This window comes from Protopterus annectens, chromosome 9.part0 (assembly GCF_019279795.1).
Source record: "Protopterus annectens isolate FY-2018-M chromosome 9.part0, PAN1.0, whole genome shotgun sequence".
Classification (NCBI taxonomy): Eukaryota; Metazoa; Chordata; order Ceratodontiformes; family Protopteridae; genus Protopterus; species Protopterus annectens.
Window position 1 is genome coordinate 803,657,212 of NC_056743.1, and position 16,994 is coordinate 803,674,205.

Sequence of the window (16,994 nt, forward strand, 5' to 3'; positions counted from 1 at the left end):
CCAGAGACCCACAGGGTATATATTAAGGGTGTCACCGGCCTCAGCCTCCAGAATATTACACCAATGTCTTAATGATATGCTAGAACATGTAAGGGAGTACATATATTTTACATGCACACCAGAGGAGAAAACAAGAACAATGCAGAAATTTTATTCTGTAGCACACTTCTCTGAAGTTTTGGAGGTCATATACTGCACTCACATAAAAATAAAAGCCTCACCTGGTAAACAGGGAAGGACATATATCAACAGGAAGGGGCTCCACTCAGTCAACTGCCACATTGTCTGTAATACCCAAGCGATCATCCTGAATGTGTGTGCAGGCAGCACAGGCAGTTACTATGACTTACATATATGGCACACCTTGTAGCTTTACCCAAGATTTCCTAGGGGTGATGTTCCACAAGGCCATCTAGTGGGTGATGCAGGTTATGCATTGGAACTGTGGCTCTGGATACCCAACAGAAATGCACACACTCTGACAGAAGAAGGATACAATGATGCCCACACTCAAAGTACAAACATCATACAGCGTGTTTGGCATGCTGAAGTCACAGTTCTGCTGTCTAGACACATTGGGAGTGCTCTGCAATATGACCTCAGACACCTGTGCAGAAATTCGCACAGTCTGTGGCATGTTGCACAACATCATCTTGAGGAAAGAGCTGCAAAGGGACAGCAATGGCCGGGACCACACATTTCTGAACCACAGGCAGTGTCAGCACCTCCAGTACATACAGATGTGGATTCTGAGGGAGAACCTCATGCTGCAGAGGTAGCCAGCAGACACAGGAGTACACAATATGCCCTTGTCCTGGCTAAGATGCAAACCTAAGACTCAAAGGTTACCGGATACACTCAGCAGCTAAGAGGCAAACAATAGCACACACACACACACACACACACACACACACACACACACACACACACACACACACACACTGACCAGCGAAGGAATACACATAACAACATAAGCACATACAAATATTAGAGGTGATGCCATCCGATGGCCACAAACTTTATTTACCTATATAATGTCTGTGTACAGACAGCATCAGACAGAGACAGCCCCAAAACACACAACTTGTAACTGCAGTGATGTCAAGGTTAAGTGTGGAACCTGTATTATATGAACAAATGTTCAAGAAGATAAATGTACTCAATCAGAACCTGTGTGAGGTGTCCACCAAGGGCATTCTTGGCTTACCGGAATGATATCTGCAATATACAGATATGCATTGTATACAATAACCGGCATCAAACTGGTAATTTACCCATTGTGCACAAATAGTCAACAGGACAATTATATCAACAGTTTTAAAAGTAGAACAGTAAGCAGGAATGCAATATCACTGGTCTAAATGCATGATTTACACCACTAACTGAAAAAAGCCTTCCAAAATGAGTATTTAGAAAAACCTCAAAATGCTGTTTGTATAACAAATATGCATATAATCAACAACAGTGAGAAAGACTCTCTTAGTTATCCACTATGTGCATCTGACATATATGCAACCCTAAGTCAAACCCAAATTACAAAGAGCATGGCACAGCCATCATCATTTGCACAGGGTGGGGGGTGGGGTGGCAGTAGGCCAAGGCTGACACCAAAGTAAAGAGTGCATGTAAGAAAAACAGAACATTCAGTAAAGTAGGAAATATTTCAGAGACCTTAACAGGAGGTGTATCCCAATCAACATTAAAGTTTTCTTAGCTTGCATGTTTGTGGGTCAGTATGGGTAATTTTTGGGAAATCAGAGTGTGTCTGCATGAAGACAATCAAACTCTATGCTAGCACTACATCCTGCTATGTCAGACATATGTGAACTATGGATGGTAGCACTGTCACTTCAGTATCATCTCTCCTGACCACTTAAAATGCCTCTGCCAGGAGCTGTACTGCCACTTCCATGTCCCTGGTTCGAAGTGGAGCTGCTTCCTGAATATGAGCAAAGACTGCTGGATGAGCTCTCTTTATGACTGCGCCTACCATATCTGGCTGTGGACACCTCAATCACAGAAGTTGTGCCACTATGGGAGTGGGATTTGGCACAGCCACGTTGGCTAATAACAGAGGATGTTGCAGCTCTACATACATGTGGATGCTGGCCCTCCCCTAGCTGATGTTCTATCACAGACACTGCCTGAGCCAGTGTGTCACTCATCCAATCCAATGAGTCATCCACATGGTTGAGGTGGTCATGCTTGTCAGAGTGCTCCATGTTTAGGACTTGCACAATTTCTTCTGAGGCCCTGGTGGAATGTGCATGTACTGCCATGATAGCCCTATATACATATATCTGGTGGCACGTACTGGCACAACAGCATCAGAATGAGGGTGGATAATAGGCCTCATCTGAGCACCTCCAACAACCCTCCTGTGTGGTGCCATGCCCTCATGATGGCTACTGGCAGACTCAAACAGCTCTGAAACTGTAGTAACTACACTACCGCAATTAACAGTGCCACTCTCAACCTGTCCTGTATCTGAGGGATCAATGGAATGAATATGCATAGGTATACTAACTGTGCCTGCAATAAAGCCAGTGGATGTATGAGCTACAACCTCAGTGATAGACTGAACCTCTGTACCTACTGACTGTGCCTCTGTATCACCACCATCATCATCAGAAGCTACAGATACTCTGACATCAGGTGGTACAAGTTCTACATTGTCACTGTCAGGATCACCTGTGATAATAATTGATAAACGCAAGAAGGAGAGAAATTGTTTGTGTCTTTCAGCTTTTCCAGGTTAGGGGTCGCCACAGTGGAACTCTGGTCCACTAATGATTGGCAGATGATTTTTACATACCGGCTTGCCAGGCCTGACGCACAACCTTCAACGAAGGTATGCCCATTCACGCATGTCTCTACGCAGAAGACGCTTTAGTTGAGAATCGAACCAGACAGCGTCTTACTGTGAGGCGACAATGCTACCACAGCACCACCACCGCGGGTCAAGGAGAGAAATACTGAGTAGAAATTATCCAAACTTGGTTTTACACTCTCATGTTAAACAGTTTCAGATATTCAAGGAATACAGTTCTACTCTCTCCTCAGACTTGCATCTAAGTAATAGTTATTACTAAAAAAAGATGGTTTGTGCTTACCATCTGCAGGTGGTCTTTTATATGGTAATTCTGATGTCCCTGGAAAAAGGGGAAGGCAGTTGTAAGAAGGCTAATAAGCACCACAGTGCAAATGACACAAGGACAAGACAATAATGCTCTGCCTATCTTCCAAGATGTACTAGTAACACGTAAAGATGTCTAGAATGGCATTAAATGCCATATATATATATATATATATATATATATATATATATATATATATATATATATATATATATATATATATATATATATTTATATATATATATATAAATAGCATACCAGGGATTTTTTCTTGGGACCCACTTGGACTGTTGTATACATCAGCACCAACATCAAGGAGTCTGTGTGAACCCTCTGTTGAGCTGGATCTCAGACAGTGGGCAGAACATGCTCATTTTCAGTGAGTGGTGGTTCTGTAGCAGGACTCCCCTGTAGCCATCTGTTCTCATGCTACCACAGCTGCCCTCCTTCATGCCATTGTAATCATATCAGTGGTATAGTGACACACCTGATTGTACTTAATGGCACAGATGCCAACTGCCAACTGTCATTTATGTCAGTGACCACATGCTGCCATATGTGTTTTCTGGCAGACATATCACCTCTGTCTCTTTCAAGCATGAAGTATCCATGGTGGCATAAGGCTTCAATGATGAACTCGTTTTCTATATCACTGAATGGTGGCTTGTGTGGAACAGATGGTCTGAGTGTCATAATCTTGTATAAAATTAAACAGAAAAAAAATGTGTAGCCCATACATAAAGCATTCTCCACCAACAAAATCAATGCACCCATCCTTGACACAAAACAATTGAACACACAATTCTCATTTTGGACTACACACAAGCCCCCCTCCCCCCCAAAAAAGAAACAATAATATATTAGTATTATATCCATTCTGTTAATATTTCTGTAATGATGACAACAGCTGTGTAAATGACAATGACAGCTGAATGGCAGGAATATCAGTAACTAGGCACAAATTCAAAGTCCAACTGCCCAGACAATTTCCACTGTTGTTGATGTCATCATGAGACATCTGAGAAGCCTAACACCTCCATCAGCTACACATGCACAACCCCATGAAGTTGACAGTAAACACAAGACAGTTGTCTGCAATAACCGGTGAAATTCTGAGAGCAAATGATAACCCAATACTGTGATGTAACCATACTAACTTGGAAAACACAATGAGAAGTGACATATGTGCAGTGTACCAGCAGTGAATTTTTAAAATTGCATACATATCAAAATTAGTATTTATATTACATATTGAAATACATTCAAAATAAGAACATCTAAGCAGTTTATGAAGCGGGCAAACATACCTTATGAAATAGTGCAGTCATTTGGAGAACAATCTCCTCCAAGTAACTAGCTGTAGTGATCTATCTCTATCCAATCAGTCTTCCCTCCTTCTTCCACAGCTACACCATTACCTTTATATAGTGTAGATTCAGCCCTCTGAGCACTGTGAAGATGCAAATGAGATATGAAATCATTAGCATTCTAGAATACCAAAAAATCACTTGGTGTAGGGGATGTAAACATAGTGTTAAGTAGCTACACAACTGCATGCACATGCCCTAGAACTGCAGGGAGAAACAATGACAATTGTTAGCTGCTAATGGATTGCTAGTGTTACTGACTGCTCTAACTATAACAACAAGCAATACTGGACAGACTCTTCTCTCTGAAGTGTGTATATCATGCAAAGTAGACTTAAAATAAAAAGTTAGCACCTTGAGGGCTATGAGAACAACCTTAACAACATTAATATTCTTGTACTAGGAAACTAATCACTCTGGATGTCCACACCCCACCACCACCTCAACTAAGGAAACCACAGTAAAAAACTTTTCTAAAGCAAACTTTACCTTACTTAAGACAGAGGTGGTAAGTTTCACAGCCCCCACGCTAAAGGATAATGCTGCCCAAGATGCAGAAACCTTTACAAATGCACTCTATGAGCACCTACAAGGATGCATGGATTGTGCCATTCCTAGCAAAACCAAGACTCACTCCTCTAACAGAAGGAAACCAGTTTTGTGGTCCCCTTCCATAAACAGGCTATACAATAGAAGGAGGAAACTAGTTCAGAAAAAAAGCAAATCCCAAGAAGGAAAGACATCCTTGATTAGTATCAGTAAGAAACTAAGGTCCCTCATGAAATCATCCAAGGCTAACTTTGAAAGAAAAATAGCCAAGGATTCAAAAGATAACCACAAAGCCTTCTTTAGCTATGTTAAGAATCTAAGTGGCAACTCGCAGATATGCACTGAACTAGTGCAAAATAGCACAAAATATACTGAACCTACTGATATTGCCAACATCATGGCAGATAGATTCAGTGCAAACTTCACCCCCCTCTCTCACCTCCAAAAGGGCCCACAACAATACCAGAAAAGTGTAGTGTCCAAAAAATCACAAATGCACAGGTGAAAACAGCCCTTTCAAAGGCCATTTTGCGCAACGATTCTTGGAATTCATAAATTCCAACGCCCTGGATCAACTAATCCATAGTCCCACCAGGGGCTCCAATATCCTAGACCTGGTCATTACCAACATGGGAAATCAATGCTCCATACCTATGGTCACCCCCTCGTTAGTCAGGTCTGACCATAAGCTAATCACCCTTAACATCCACATCCCACCCCACCCCCAGTAAAGAAACCATCATAAAAACTTCTCCAAAGCCAACTTCATGCTACTCAAGTCAGAAGTGACAAACTTCATGACACCCATGCAGACGGAACTGAAAGTTCAACTGCTGAATCCTACACTAAGGCACTGTACAAGCACATCCACTCATGCATGAATCATGCCATCCCAAATAGAACCAAAATGCTCTCATCCAAAAAAGGAAGCCAATCTGGTGGTCCCCTGCCATAAACAAACTTTACAACAAAAGGAAGAAACTTTTGCAGAAAAGAGGAAAATCCCAGGATGCAAAAAACTCCCTTACTAGCCTCAGTAAGAAACTGAGATGCCTCATAAAATCCTCCAAAGCTAGTTACGAAAATAAAATTGCCAAAGATTCCAAAGACAACCACAAAGCATTCTATAACTATGTCAAGAATCTAAATGGCAATGCTCAGATCTACTTTGAGCTAAAACAGAATGGCATTAAATATACTGATTCGAAGGATATTGCCAATATTCTGGCAGATAGATTCAGTGCCAACTTCACCCCCCTCTCACCCCCTAAATGGCCCATCTCAATACCGGAAGATTGCCAAATTCCAGTAATAACGGCCATACAGGTACAAAATGCACTCTCTAAAGCCAAGAATACAGCATCCATGGGACTAGATGACATCCTGGGCTGTGTACTACATGAACTACAATATGAACTGGCACCTCACCTAAGTGTCATGTTTAATCATAGCCTCACCTCAGGTTTCGTGCCCACTGAGTGGCAGAGCTACAGTTATCCCAATCCACAAGGGGATCCACCTTGGATCCCAGAAACTACCATCCCATCAGTCTGACAAGCCTTATCTGCAAGGCCATGGAGCATATTATCATGGAACTTATAAACAAAGACATTGGCAACCTTCAAACACTGGACCCCACCCAGTTTGGGTTTGTGAAGGGCCGATCTTGTCTCTTGAACCTGATTGACTTCTTTGAATCAGTCTCCAGAGCCATGGACAAGGGTAAGGTGGTCCACACAGCCTATCTAGACCTTGCCAAGGCCTTTGACACCATCCCCCACTCTGGAATCATAGATAAACTTACTAAGTTGGGCATTAATCCCTATGTCACCCAATGGGTTGCTAAATGGCTTACTGATAGAACCCACACTGTAAAAGTAGCCGACTCCAAATCCAGATCCAGACAAGTGACAAGTGGACTACCTCAGGGTTCAGTCCTGGGGCGCTCTTGTTTGGCATCTACTTCTCTGAAGTACAGGTCAACACTAAGGGACTCTAGCTAACAAAGTTTGCAGATGACTGCAAACTGGGAGCCATTATTGAATCCCCAAATGATGTGGATACTCTACTCTAAGGGCCTTACAGAAACATATGCTTGGTGCCAGAGCCATGGGCTCAAGCTCAATGCCAAGAAATGTATTGTTATCCCCTTTGGGAAAAACATGTATCCATGAATTACCATATAGGTGGCAGAACACTAAACACAGAAAGTGTGATAAGAGACTTAGGGACACAGGTGGACAGTGGTCTCACCTTCGATAACCACATCACCACAACAGTCAGGAAATCCTTCTATGTGGCACACCTCATCACGAAGGGCTTTTCATCCAGAAAAAAGGAGGTCATTGTCCCACTGTACTCATCCCTCATTAGACCCATTATAGAATACAATGCCCCATTTGGTATGTACCTCTCAAGACATCTGCAACAACTGGAAAGGCCTCAGAAATACCTCACTAAAAGAATCACAGGCCTAAAGCAGATGCCCTACACTGACCGCCTTAAAAAACTCCAGCTATACTCTGTCGCATATCGTCTACTCAGAGGCGATGTCTGCTTAACATGCAAGGCCATGTCAAACCCAGAGCTGTTGGACATGCTACACTTAAAGAAATCCCAATCCCTCAGAGCTACATGCTCCAGGGATCTAAACCTTGTCATCACAATAAACAAAACATGCTGGAGGGATAGGTTCCTGACCCAGAGACTCTCCAGACTCTGGAATAGATTGCCCATACATGTCAAGCAGAGTGCCTCTTTGGACCTCTTCAAGAGGAACCTTGACGATTGGATGGGAGAAAGGAAATTCACCCCAGGGATCACATCAGTCGCCCTTCTAGACAGGGGTCCAGGAAAGTAAATAATGTGGGAAGAAATAGCCAGGGAATTGTTATGGCTAGGCTTGTATAGGCCCTAGGGCTGATAGCCTAGTACCAACCTATGAACCTATGAACCTATAAACCAAAAACACAGCGTCAGTGGGACCAGATGGTGTCCCAAGCTGCATCTTGCATGAACTACAGAATGAACTAACCCCCACCTAAACATGCTGTTCAACCTCAGCCTCTCCACAGGCTACGTGCCCATAGAATGGTGCACAGCAATGGTTATTCCTTTCCACAAAGGAGGCCACAACTGACCCTGGTAACTATTGCTCCATAAGCCTGACTAGCCTGGTCTGCAAGGCTATGGAGCGCATCATCATGGAACTCTTTAACAAAGACACTGGGAACCTCCAAACACTTGACCCGACCCAGTTCAGCTTTGTTAAGGACAGATCATGCCTAGTAAACCTGGTTGACTTCATTGAGACAGTCACCAAGGCCATAGACGAGGGAAAGGTGGTTCACACAGCATACCTTGACCTCGCCAAGGCTTTCAACAACATTCCCCACTCCGGTATTACAGAAAAACTCACCAGCCTGAACATAAACCCCTACATCACGAGATGGGTTGTCAACTGGCTTACAGACAGAACTCACACAGTAAGAATAGCGGGCTCCAGGTCTGACTCTAAACCAGTCACAAGTGGTGTCCCACAAGGCTCAGTCCTGGGACCCCTACTGTTTGGCATATACTTCTCAGAAGTACAGGCAAACACAGGAGAAGTATGGCTAACCAAGTTCGTCGATGACTGCAAACTGGGAGCCATAATTCACTCTCCAGCTGACACTGACATCCTCCAAAAGGGCCTTACTGAGACAGACACCTGGTGTCAAAGTCATGGCCTCAAGCTAAATGCCAAAAAATGCATAGTCATCCCATTTGGGAAAAACAAAACACCCACGAATTACCATATAGGTGGCAGCCCCCTTAATACAGAAGAGGTAATAAGAGATCTGGGGACCCAGGTAGATAGTAATCTCTCCTTTGACAATCATATTGCTAAAGTAGTTAGGAAATCCTTCTATGTGGCCCATCTAATTACTAAAGGGTTCACATCTAGAAATAAAGAGGTTATAGTGCCCCTCTATTCGTCACTCATTAGACCCATCATAGAGTACAATGCTCCATTTGGGATGTACCTCACAAGACACTTCCAACAGCTGAAAAGACCACAAAAGTACCTCACTAAGAGGATTACTAGCCTCAAACATATGTCTTATGCAGCCCGACTGAAAAAACTCCGGCTGTACTGAGTGGCATATTGCTTACTCAGAGGTGATCTCTGCCTGACTTACAAAGCCATGTCCAACTCAGAACTGATGGGCATGCTCCACCTAATGAAATCCAAGTCACTGTGAGCCATGCACTCTAGTGAGCTAAACCTCGCCAAAACAATAAATAGAACATGCTGGAGGGATAGATTCCTGTCACAGAGACTCCTCATGCTTTGGAACAAAATTCCAAACTACAGACAGAGCCCCTCACTAACACTCTTCAAGAGAAACCTTGACGAGTGGATAGGTAACAGAAAATACACCCCTGGGATCACTTCATTGGCTCTGCTTGACAGAGAATTTAATTAATCAATGGGGTGGCAAAAGCCGATACACTCTGGCTAGGCTTATAAATGCCCTTGGGCAGATAGCCTCGTACCTACCTATGAACCTATGAACCTAAGAGCACACTGTCCAGTCTCTGTTTAAAACTGTCTGAAATGCTGATCAGCTATATTACACATTGAAACAAAGATGCAAATAAATGCCCATGACATTGTATTTCTGTAGTTAAGCTCAGAGGAGGGGAAGATGCTCAGAAAATAAAGAGAAGAAAAAGCTGGCAGTGTTGGCAACCTGACATTAATACTGTGTGAGCTATTGTCAGCCTTAAGTATTTGTCAATATCACATTGATCTAAACACGTTCACGCAAATGAGAAATGAACATTTTCTGATTTTGTGCTGATGGCAAAGAGGGATAAGGAACTCAAATGAGTGTGTGTCACAGCACCGAATTGAGGTTTTGACTCCAGATAGTGTGCTGCCTGACAGAGTTAAAGCATATTTCCTGAGAATATGATCAGGCTATAACACATGCAGATCTATGAGACTACACAACCCTGCATTTTCATTATTATTCCCTGATAGTTGTTATTATTGACAATTTTTGTGTGTGTGTTCCTCATTTGTGTTTGTTTTGGCAAAGTGCCCTGCTGACTGGCAGTGTTTCAAAGCAGTAAACGAGAGTCCACTGTCCAAAGTGCAAACTAAGAAATTTAATTTGGCATGCCATTTTCCACCCTACACATGGCTGTTATGTAGATTTCCCCTTCTGTGCTGATTGCAGCTCCAAGAATATAGTGTATTATACCTTTTGTGTTTTGTGTGGTGCTTACTATATAGGCAAAACTAACCGCTCACTTAGAGAGCGTATACTTGAACACATGAAATATTAGGAACAATAAAAGTACTAGTGCCCTGGTGAAGCATGTAGAGTTAAATGATGAACAGCATCAGTTTAGGTTTTTTGTCCTAGAAATAGTAAAGAAGACTTTCGTTCAACAGTCCTAGAGCTGTGTGTGTGTGTGTGTGTGTGTGTGTGTGTGTGTGTGTGTGTGTGTGTGTGTGTGTGTGTGTGTATGTATATATATATATATATATATATATATATATATAGAGAGAGAGAGAGAGATGTGTGTGTGTGTGTGTGTGTGTGTGTGTGTGTGTGTGTGTGTGTGTGTGTGTGTGTGTGTGTGTGTGTGTGCATGTGTTTATAGTAATGTAAATAGATGCAGGAGTGTCTTACACCTCTTGGTATTGACAACATTTAGAAGTCCACATAGTTGTAGGAGTCATTTTTGCACACACATCTCCTTTGCATTGACATAGCTGATGCCATCCTTTCAAAGATGCAGTGTGGCTCACATGCAGTCAGACTTATCCTGTAGCATGTGTGTATAATGCACTTTGTGTAGATTGTTTCATTACAAAGGAAGGGAGTTTGAATACAGGAGTAACTATTATCTGTGAGTGTATGTTTCTTCCTCTTACTGTGCAAAACAGGCTACAAATACATATATGAGGTATATCTATACAGTGTGCTGTCCAACCACTTTTAACGGAAACATGAATGTAGTACACAATGGTAATGTAATCCATTGAAATGTGCAGTGTCACAGTTGTCAGTTAAATCTGTAGTTGCACTTGTGTTTCAGAAAACCTTCTTTAGCCTGTGATGTTAGCTATATAGTTTAAATCCCAGCATCACTGCTTACGCTCAGTGTACATGTTGTTAACAGTGTTGTCACCCACATGTGCTATGTTCATGTGTAAACGTTGTTTCCTGTTACAAGCATTTATTCTACATTTCCTTTGGAAAGGCTGTATTGAAAAATGATGCTGTCATTTGAATACAATTGTAGTGAGACACCTCCTCAGGAATGAGGACATGAGATGATGTAATGTATGTTGTTGTCTAAGCAAGGTATATGTTCCAATACTGGATTATAACCACATTGTACATAAATGCTGTTCTGACATCATATTGACAACAACAGGGGGCTACAGGTGCATTTGAGTATACCTAGCACCAGGCAATGTTGTCTGACATACAGCAAGATTCTTTCTAAGTAATTACAGGGACACATATTCCTTGATTCCTACACGTGATGTAATTCTTTCACATAACCACACATATGACAATTGACAATGCAGTTAGACCATGGCACGTTCATTGATCCCACTATTATATTGATTTTCTCAACTCTAAGGCAAGTGTTCTAAACCAGCACTGAGTGACTGTAAGCATTTGTATCCTTAACTGTTCTGCAGGAAAGACATCCCCCACAATTCTACTTTGTACTATAAAGTGGCAGAGGTCTCCCCCATCCATTTTAGCAGATAAAAATTATTGTCAGATAAAGCTGATTGAATGACTTCTCATAGGTGAAGCTATGATAACATTTTCAATGTGGCACGTGATTAATAGCCATATTGTTGGTTGGAGTATTTGTACAGCTTGAATTTCAGTTCTAGCATAGGGATTCATTTTGTGTTAATGTACTGACATCATATCGGTTTTATCCCATGATATGTTGCATGAACACATATAAATGTAGCTTTTGTTTTCATGGCAGTAGACATTTGTTCTGCCAGTGTCATGATAAGAGTGCTACTGTGGCACATGCATTGAGTACTGTGGTGTACATGAGTGTGCTCCAGTTCTTGGGTGGTATGTGTGCAGACATACAGTGAAACCCTCCTTGACCATGGAACAGTGATATAGAACTGATCAGAACTGCATGCACATAAGCATATTTGTTTAATTGCCATCAGTCTGACATGCTGATATGACATTCATTATCAGGGATACTTTTGTAATTCATGCATTAATTTCATTTGTTTATGACAATACCCATAGCTACCTCCTGTGGCACATGCCAACAATACACAGCTCTGGGGAATACATTATATCATAGTGTGGTGTTTGCATCTGTTCTTATCTATCTGTATAATAACTGTGTCAGGCAGGACTGCCTTACACAAGGGTATTACATATGTCACACTTTGCTCTCACATTTGTGACAACACACACACCTACATATGGTATACATATCCATCAGAATATTGACATGCATAATTCCCTGCAAGGGTGATTCTCCTCATACATTCGTTAGGCCTATTTCTATGGTGTACCTAGTTAATACACAGGTCAGTGGTAACATTGATGCGATAGGTTTGATTCTTGCAAAATGAGATTGTGGCTTCTAATCCTATCCTATTTTTAAACATGTTCAATTGATGAAATGCAATCTATGCAAAAATCCCATAATGTATGTACTGTCTTTGCAAACTGTTATCTCAACTCAGCATGTTAATGACATTCATATGTCATGTAATCTCTTCTGTTACAATGTTAATCTATGTAACTGTCACATCCTATAATATAACATCTGCTTTTATTTACCTATTATTGCTCAGGAAGTGTGACCATCATTAATTACTATCTATGACATAAGTATTGCAAAAATGTATTATTACAAAATTGCCTTTGTAACATAAGCACCTTTACATCAATTATCTTACAATAATTTGAACAATTACTCTCCCCTCTTACATTTTTCTTTATACATCTCTTTGATTTCTGTGCACATTGTCATCAGTACACTTTCCCTGTCTGGTAACTCATCTATTGTAGTTGCCCTTGCTGTTTCCCATACTCTATTACTTATTTCTGTACTGATATGTTTAAATTATGTACACATTAAATTCAGTACACTTTCCCTGCCTGGCACAGCTTGCATTATTTGCCCTCTGTAGCTTTAAGTGCTGTCCAAATGAGCATGCTTAGCAGGTTTGCCCATAGGCAAGCCTATTTGTTTACTGTGTGTGCAAATGCTGCTCAACACATTTTCTTGGCCACCAACATTGTTGCTGGCCATGAAAACCTGTTTGTATTGAGTAAATGTGATGAACAAAATGAACATGCGATTAGTGCTGCTGCATTGCACTAACAAGTAAACATTGTGTAGGGTTTGTGTGAAGCTTAAACAATTGTTTATGAATCTCACAGCGAGCTGTGGCATTTTGCAGAAGTTCATTTGACGTTAAAACTTGCATATAATCAACAATACACATTGTACAGAAATTCTTCCTGCAGTAATATGTTGATTTTCTTTTCTTTCCAGGTGCATTGGCAGTGGTTTTCATTACGTTGCTGTGTGTTGTGGTGTTGATTTTTGTCTACTTGTACAAACACAAAGGCAGCTATACCACATATGAAACAGAACAAAGAGGAACAGGAAGTGAAGAAGAAGGGGTCACAGAAACAATGCAGCTGAAGGAGGAAGAGGAATCCATTCAGGAAGCCCATAAGGAACATTTTGTTTAACTGTGACAAGTGTAGAGTCATTCTGCTTGCTCATTGTATAGTTTTTTTTATAAGAATGGAACCTACACAGGGCAGCAATATCTGAAATAGAACCAATATAACCAAATGACTAAGCCGCTATGCATTTCTTTTTTAAGTTAAATGGTGCAGGTGGAAGTCTTGTTCTTTTAAACAGAAAAATTATCAGACAGCTCATAATACAGCATTGTATTTCATAAACATTAGAATTAAAAAAAAATAATTGGATTACTAAACCTAAAGTGCACTTCAAGGGTGTCATGTGGAAACATGGAAGATGTGCACTTTTAGTCAAATGTTTGATGGGGTGCAACTTAGTCGTTGGTTTGATTATGTCTCTGCACTGCTGCTTTCTTTTCTTCTCAGTATGATGTCCATAGAATATATACTGGCAGCATTCTTTAAACAGTAACATGTACTATTTCATGCAATACTAAATGTTACTACAGATATCCGAGTACCAGGAGGGTGACTCATGAGACCGTATAGCTACTTTTGTCATCAGTAGAATAGCGCGAATAAATGCAGGGTTTTGATATTTAGCTGGCACTTAAATATCATTGCCAATCCTTTTTTACCATTTTGCTTTTTGAAGGCTGATAGTGTGAACAATCTAATTTATTTTATCAAACACATATCTTTAGCCTCCACATTATTCAGTGTTCCAGTGTCCCTTCTGTATCCCAATGTCCCTTTGCTGACTGAATTAATACAATTTTTAAGATAAAACACTTGTTCTGTTATGTAAAAAAAAAAGTTCAGTTTAACTGGCAAATCACCAACAGGGAAATTATAACATAAATAATGAAACTATTAAAAGAAATGTTTTAAACGTTGTTCTTTGCAAATTCAGAGCATGCTTAGGTTTTTATTTTGTAAAGATCATATTACTGAATTGCCTTGCGAATACAAAAAAAAGTCATGAAATAAAACTCACTGCCATTTTGGTAAATTGATTTATTGTCATTCATCGTATAAGACATGCAGTTTTAATTAGTTTTAGCATGAGAAATAGTGTGGAAACTAATCGTCTTCTACAAAATGTTCAAAATGATTAACTTGGGCAAGTTTATGACCAATATAAGGAAAATGGAAAATTACCTGCTACAGGCTGTTGTACTGAGATATTTCTATCCACAGAGATTTTTCTTTTTATGTTTAGGCCAACCATTAGGTAATGACCTGGATTTACATTTGCATAACTTCCTACAGCAGGTGTCTTCACAGCTCATATCTATTCTATGACTAACTCACCACTGATGTAGACAGGTACAGCACCATGGATGTGGTGTCTTGGAACTTCAGAAAGGCCTTTGACACTGTACTACAAAGAAGGTTTGCAGGAAAATCAAACACTACAGGCTGGGCTTTGAATGGTGGAGAGGAATGGAAACTGGCAATTGGATCATAAGCAGACAATGGTTGCTTGAGGAACCTGTTTAGAGAAAAGCCAATAGGCGATGCATTATCATAGAAGTGAGGTGGGGAAGCATGAGCTGTTTACAAATCGAGTCAGACATGTGGTTTGAAAATCAAAATCATCTTATATGTCAAAGACACAAAGACCAAAAGACCAGTGCAGTAGATGGAGATGTAAAAGCTGATCTCCAAACAAGCGTGCAGTGGTCATCACTATGAGCAGAGAGACAACACCTGTAATTTAATATAAAAAATGGAAAGTTGTGCACTTTGGAAGGTGAGACCCATACAGAACATTCAGTCTTGTTGAAGTGACCATAAGTATGAAAGATGAGAAAAAAGTTGAGAAGGTACTCACCGTCAACAGACAAACATTATAAAAAGGCAGTAGCAAAGGCTTATAATGCACTGCGGCACACAGAAAAATGAGACGATTCCAGAGATGCTGAGAACATCCTTCCATTTTTTAGGGTGCTGGTACAGCTACATCTTTTTTGTTTGTTTTAATAATGATATACATATCTAAATTCACTTTTTTGATACACGTTTATCAAAAAAGTAAAAACAGTCAAAGGTGGGAACTGACACTGGTGTTGTAAATGCATTGATATTTGTAGCTGTGCTTACACATTAAATGGTATTTAAAAATCCTACTATACACTCTAACTTCATCAGAAAACAGAAATGGCAACCATAGTTACTTACCAGCTACTTCTTGCAGTCATTAAGAAGAATCCATATCCTTTTAAAGTGTGACTTGAATATAAGATCTTCTCACATTATATTGAACTTCAGTTTAGGTTTAGTGCACAGAAGATCTGGTGAGTGTAGTATCTTACCGTCTACTTATTTATATAGCTTGTAGTGACAAAATATGTTATACCCCCTGGATCACCACTTGAAGGCTGTGGTGTACCAGAGCTACTGTTTGGCATATCCTGCCTTGGGAACCAAGGCAGCAGATATCAAGATATGAAGTATACTGTTATGTTACCCACACGGCTTGTCATATGGTATTGAGGGGATTTTTATTTTATTCCCCTTACTGGTGACATTTCACCAAACCAGTGCTACAGTTAACCATTCCCGTAATTTCTGTTTACTGTTTGCCATTGTTTGGCTACACTGAGTTACATCTTACCTATTTGAAAAATATGTATCACCTGATGGTGTGAGGTCCATATGCATTGTGAACATATCTCAGCTGTGTGATGTATCACCTGATGGTGCGGGGTCCATATGCATTCCAAACATATCTCAGCTGTGTGATGTATCACCTGATGGTGTAGGGTCCATATGCATTGTGAACATATCTCAGTTGTGTGATGTATCAGCTAATGGTGTGGGGTCCATATGCATTGTGAAGGTATCTCAGCTGTGTGATATATCACCTGATGGTGTGGGGTCCATATGCATTGTGAACATACATCAGCTGTGTGATGTATCACCTGATGGTGTGGGGTCCATATGCATTCCGAACATATCTCAGCTGTGTGATGTATCACCTGATGGTGTAGGGTCCATATGCATTGTGAACATATCTCAGTTGTGTGATGTATCAGCTAATGGTGTGGGGTCCATATGCATTATGAACATATCTCAGCTGTGTGATGTATCACCTGATGGTGTGGGCTCCATATGAATTGTGAACATACATCAGCTGTGTGGCATTCTTTGATGCATCTCATGGATTACAAAGCTTTTAGCTAATGTTTCCATCTGAATTTGTTCCA

General features: G+C 40.7%; 1 protein-coding gene across 5 annotated transcripts in view; it reads left to right on the top strand.

The window, feature by feature from the left end:
* LOC122811541 (small cell adhesion glycoprotein) overlaps positions 1 to 14,798 on the top strand; it is a 236,742-nt gene extending 221,944 nt beyond the window's left edge. For all 5 annotated transcript variants that reach the window (XM_044083443.1, XM_044083441.1, XM_044083444.1 and 2 more), the window contains exon 4: positions 13,622 to 14,798. In XM_044083443.1, the coding sequence (XP_043939378.1) occupies positions 13,622 to 13,824 (203 nt within the window). In that variant the 3' untranslated portion in view covers positions 13,825 to 14,798. The remainder of the gene's footprint in view (positions 1 to 13,621) is intronic.
* Positions 14,799 to 16,994: the final 2,196 nt, after the last annotated feature.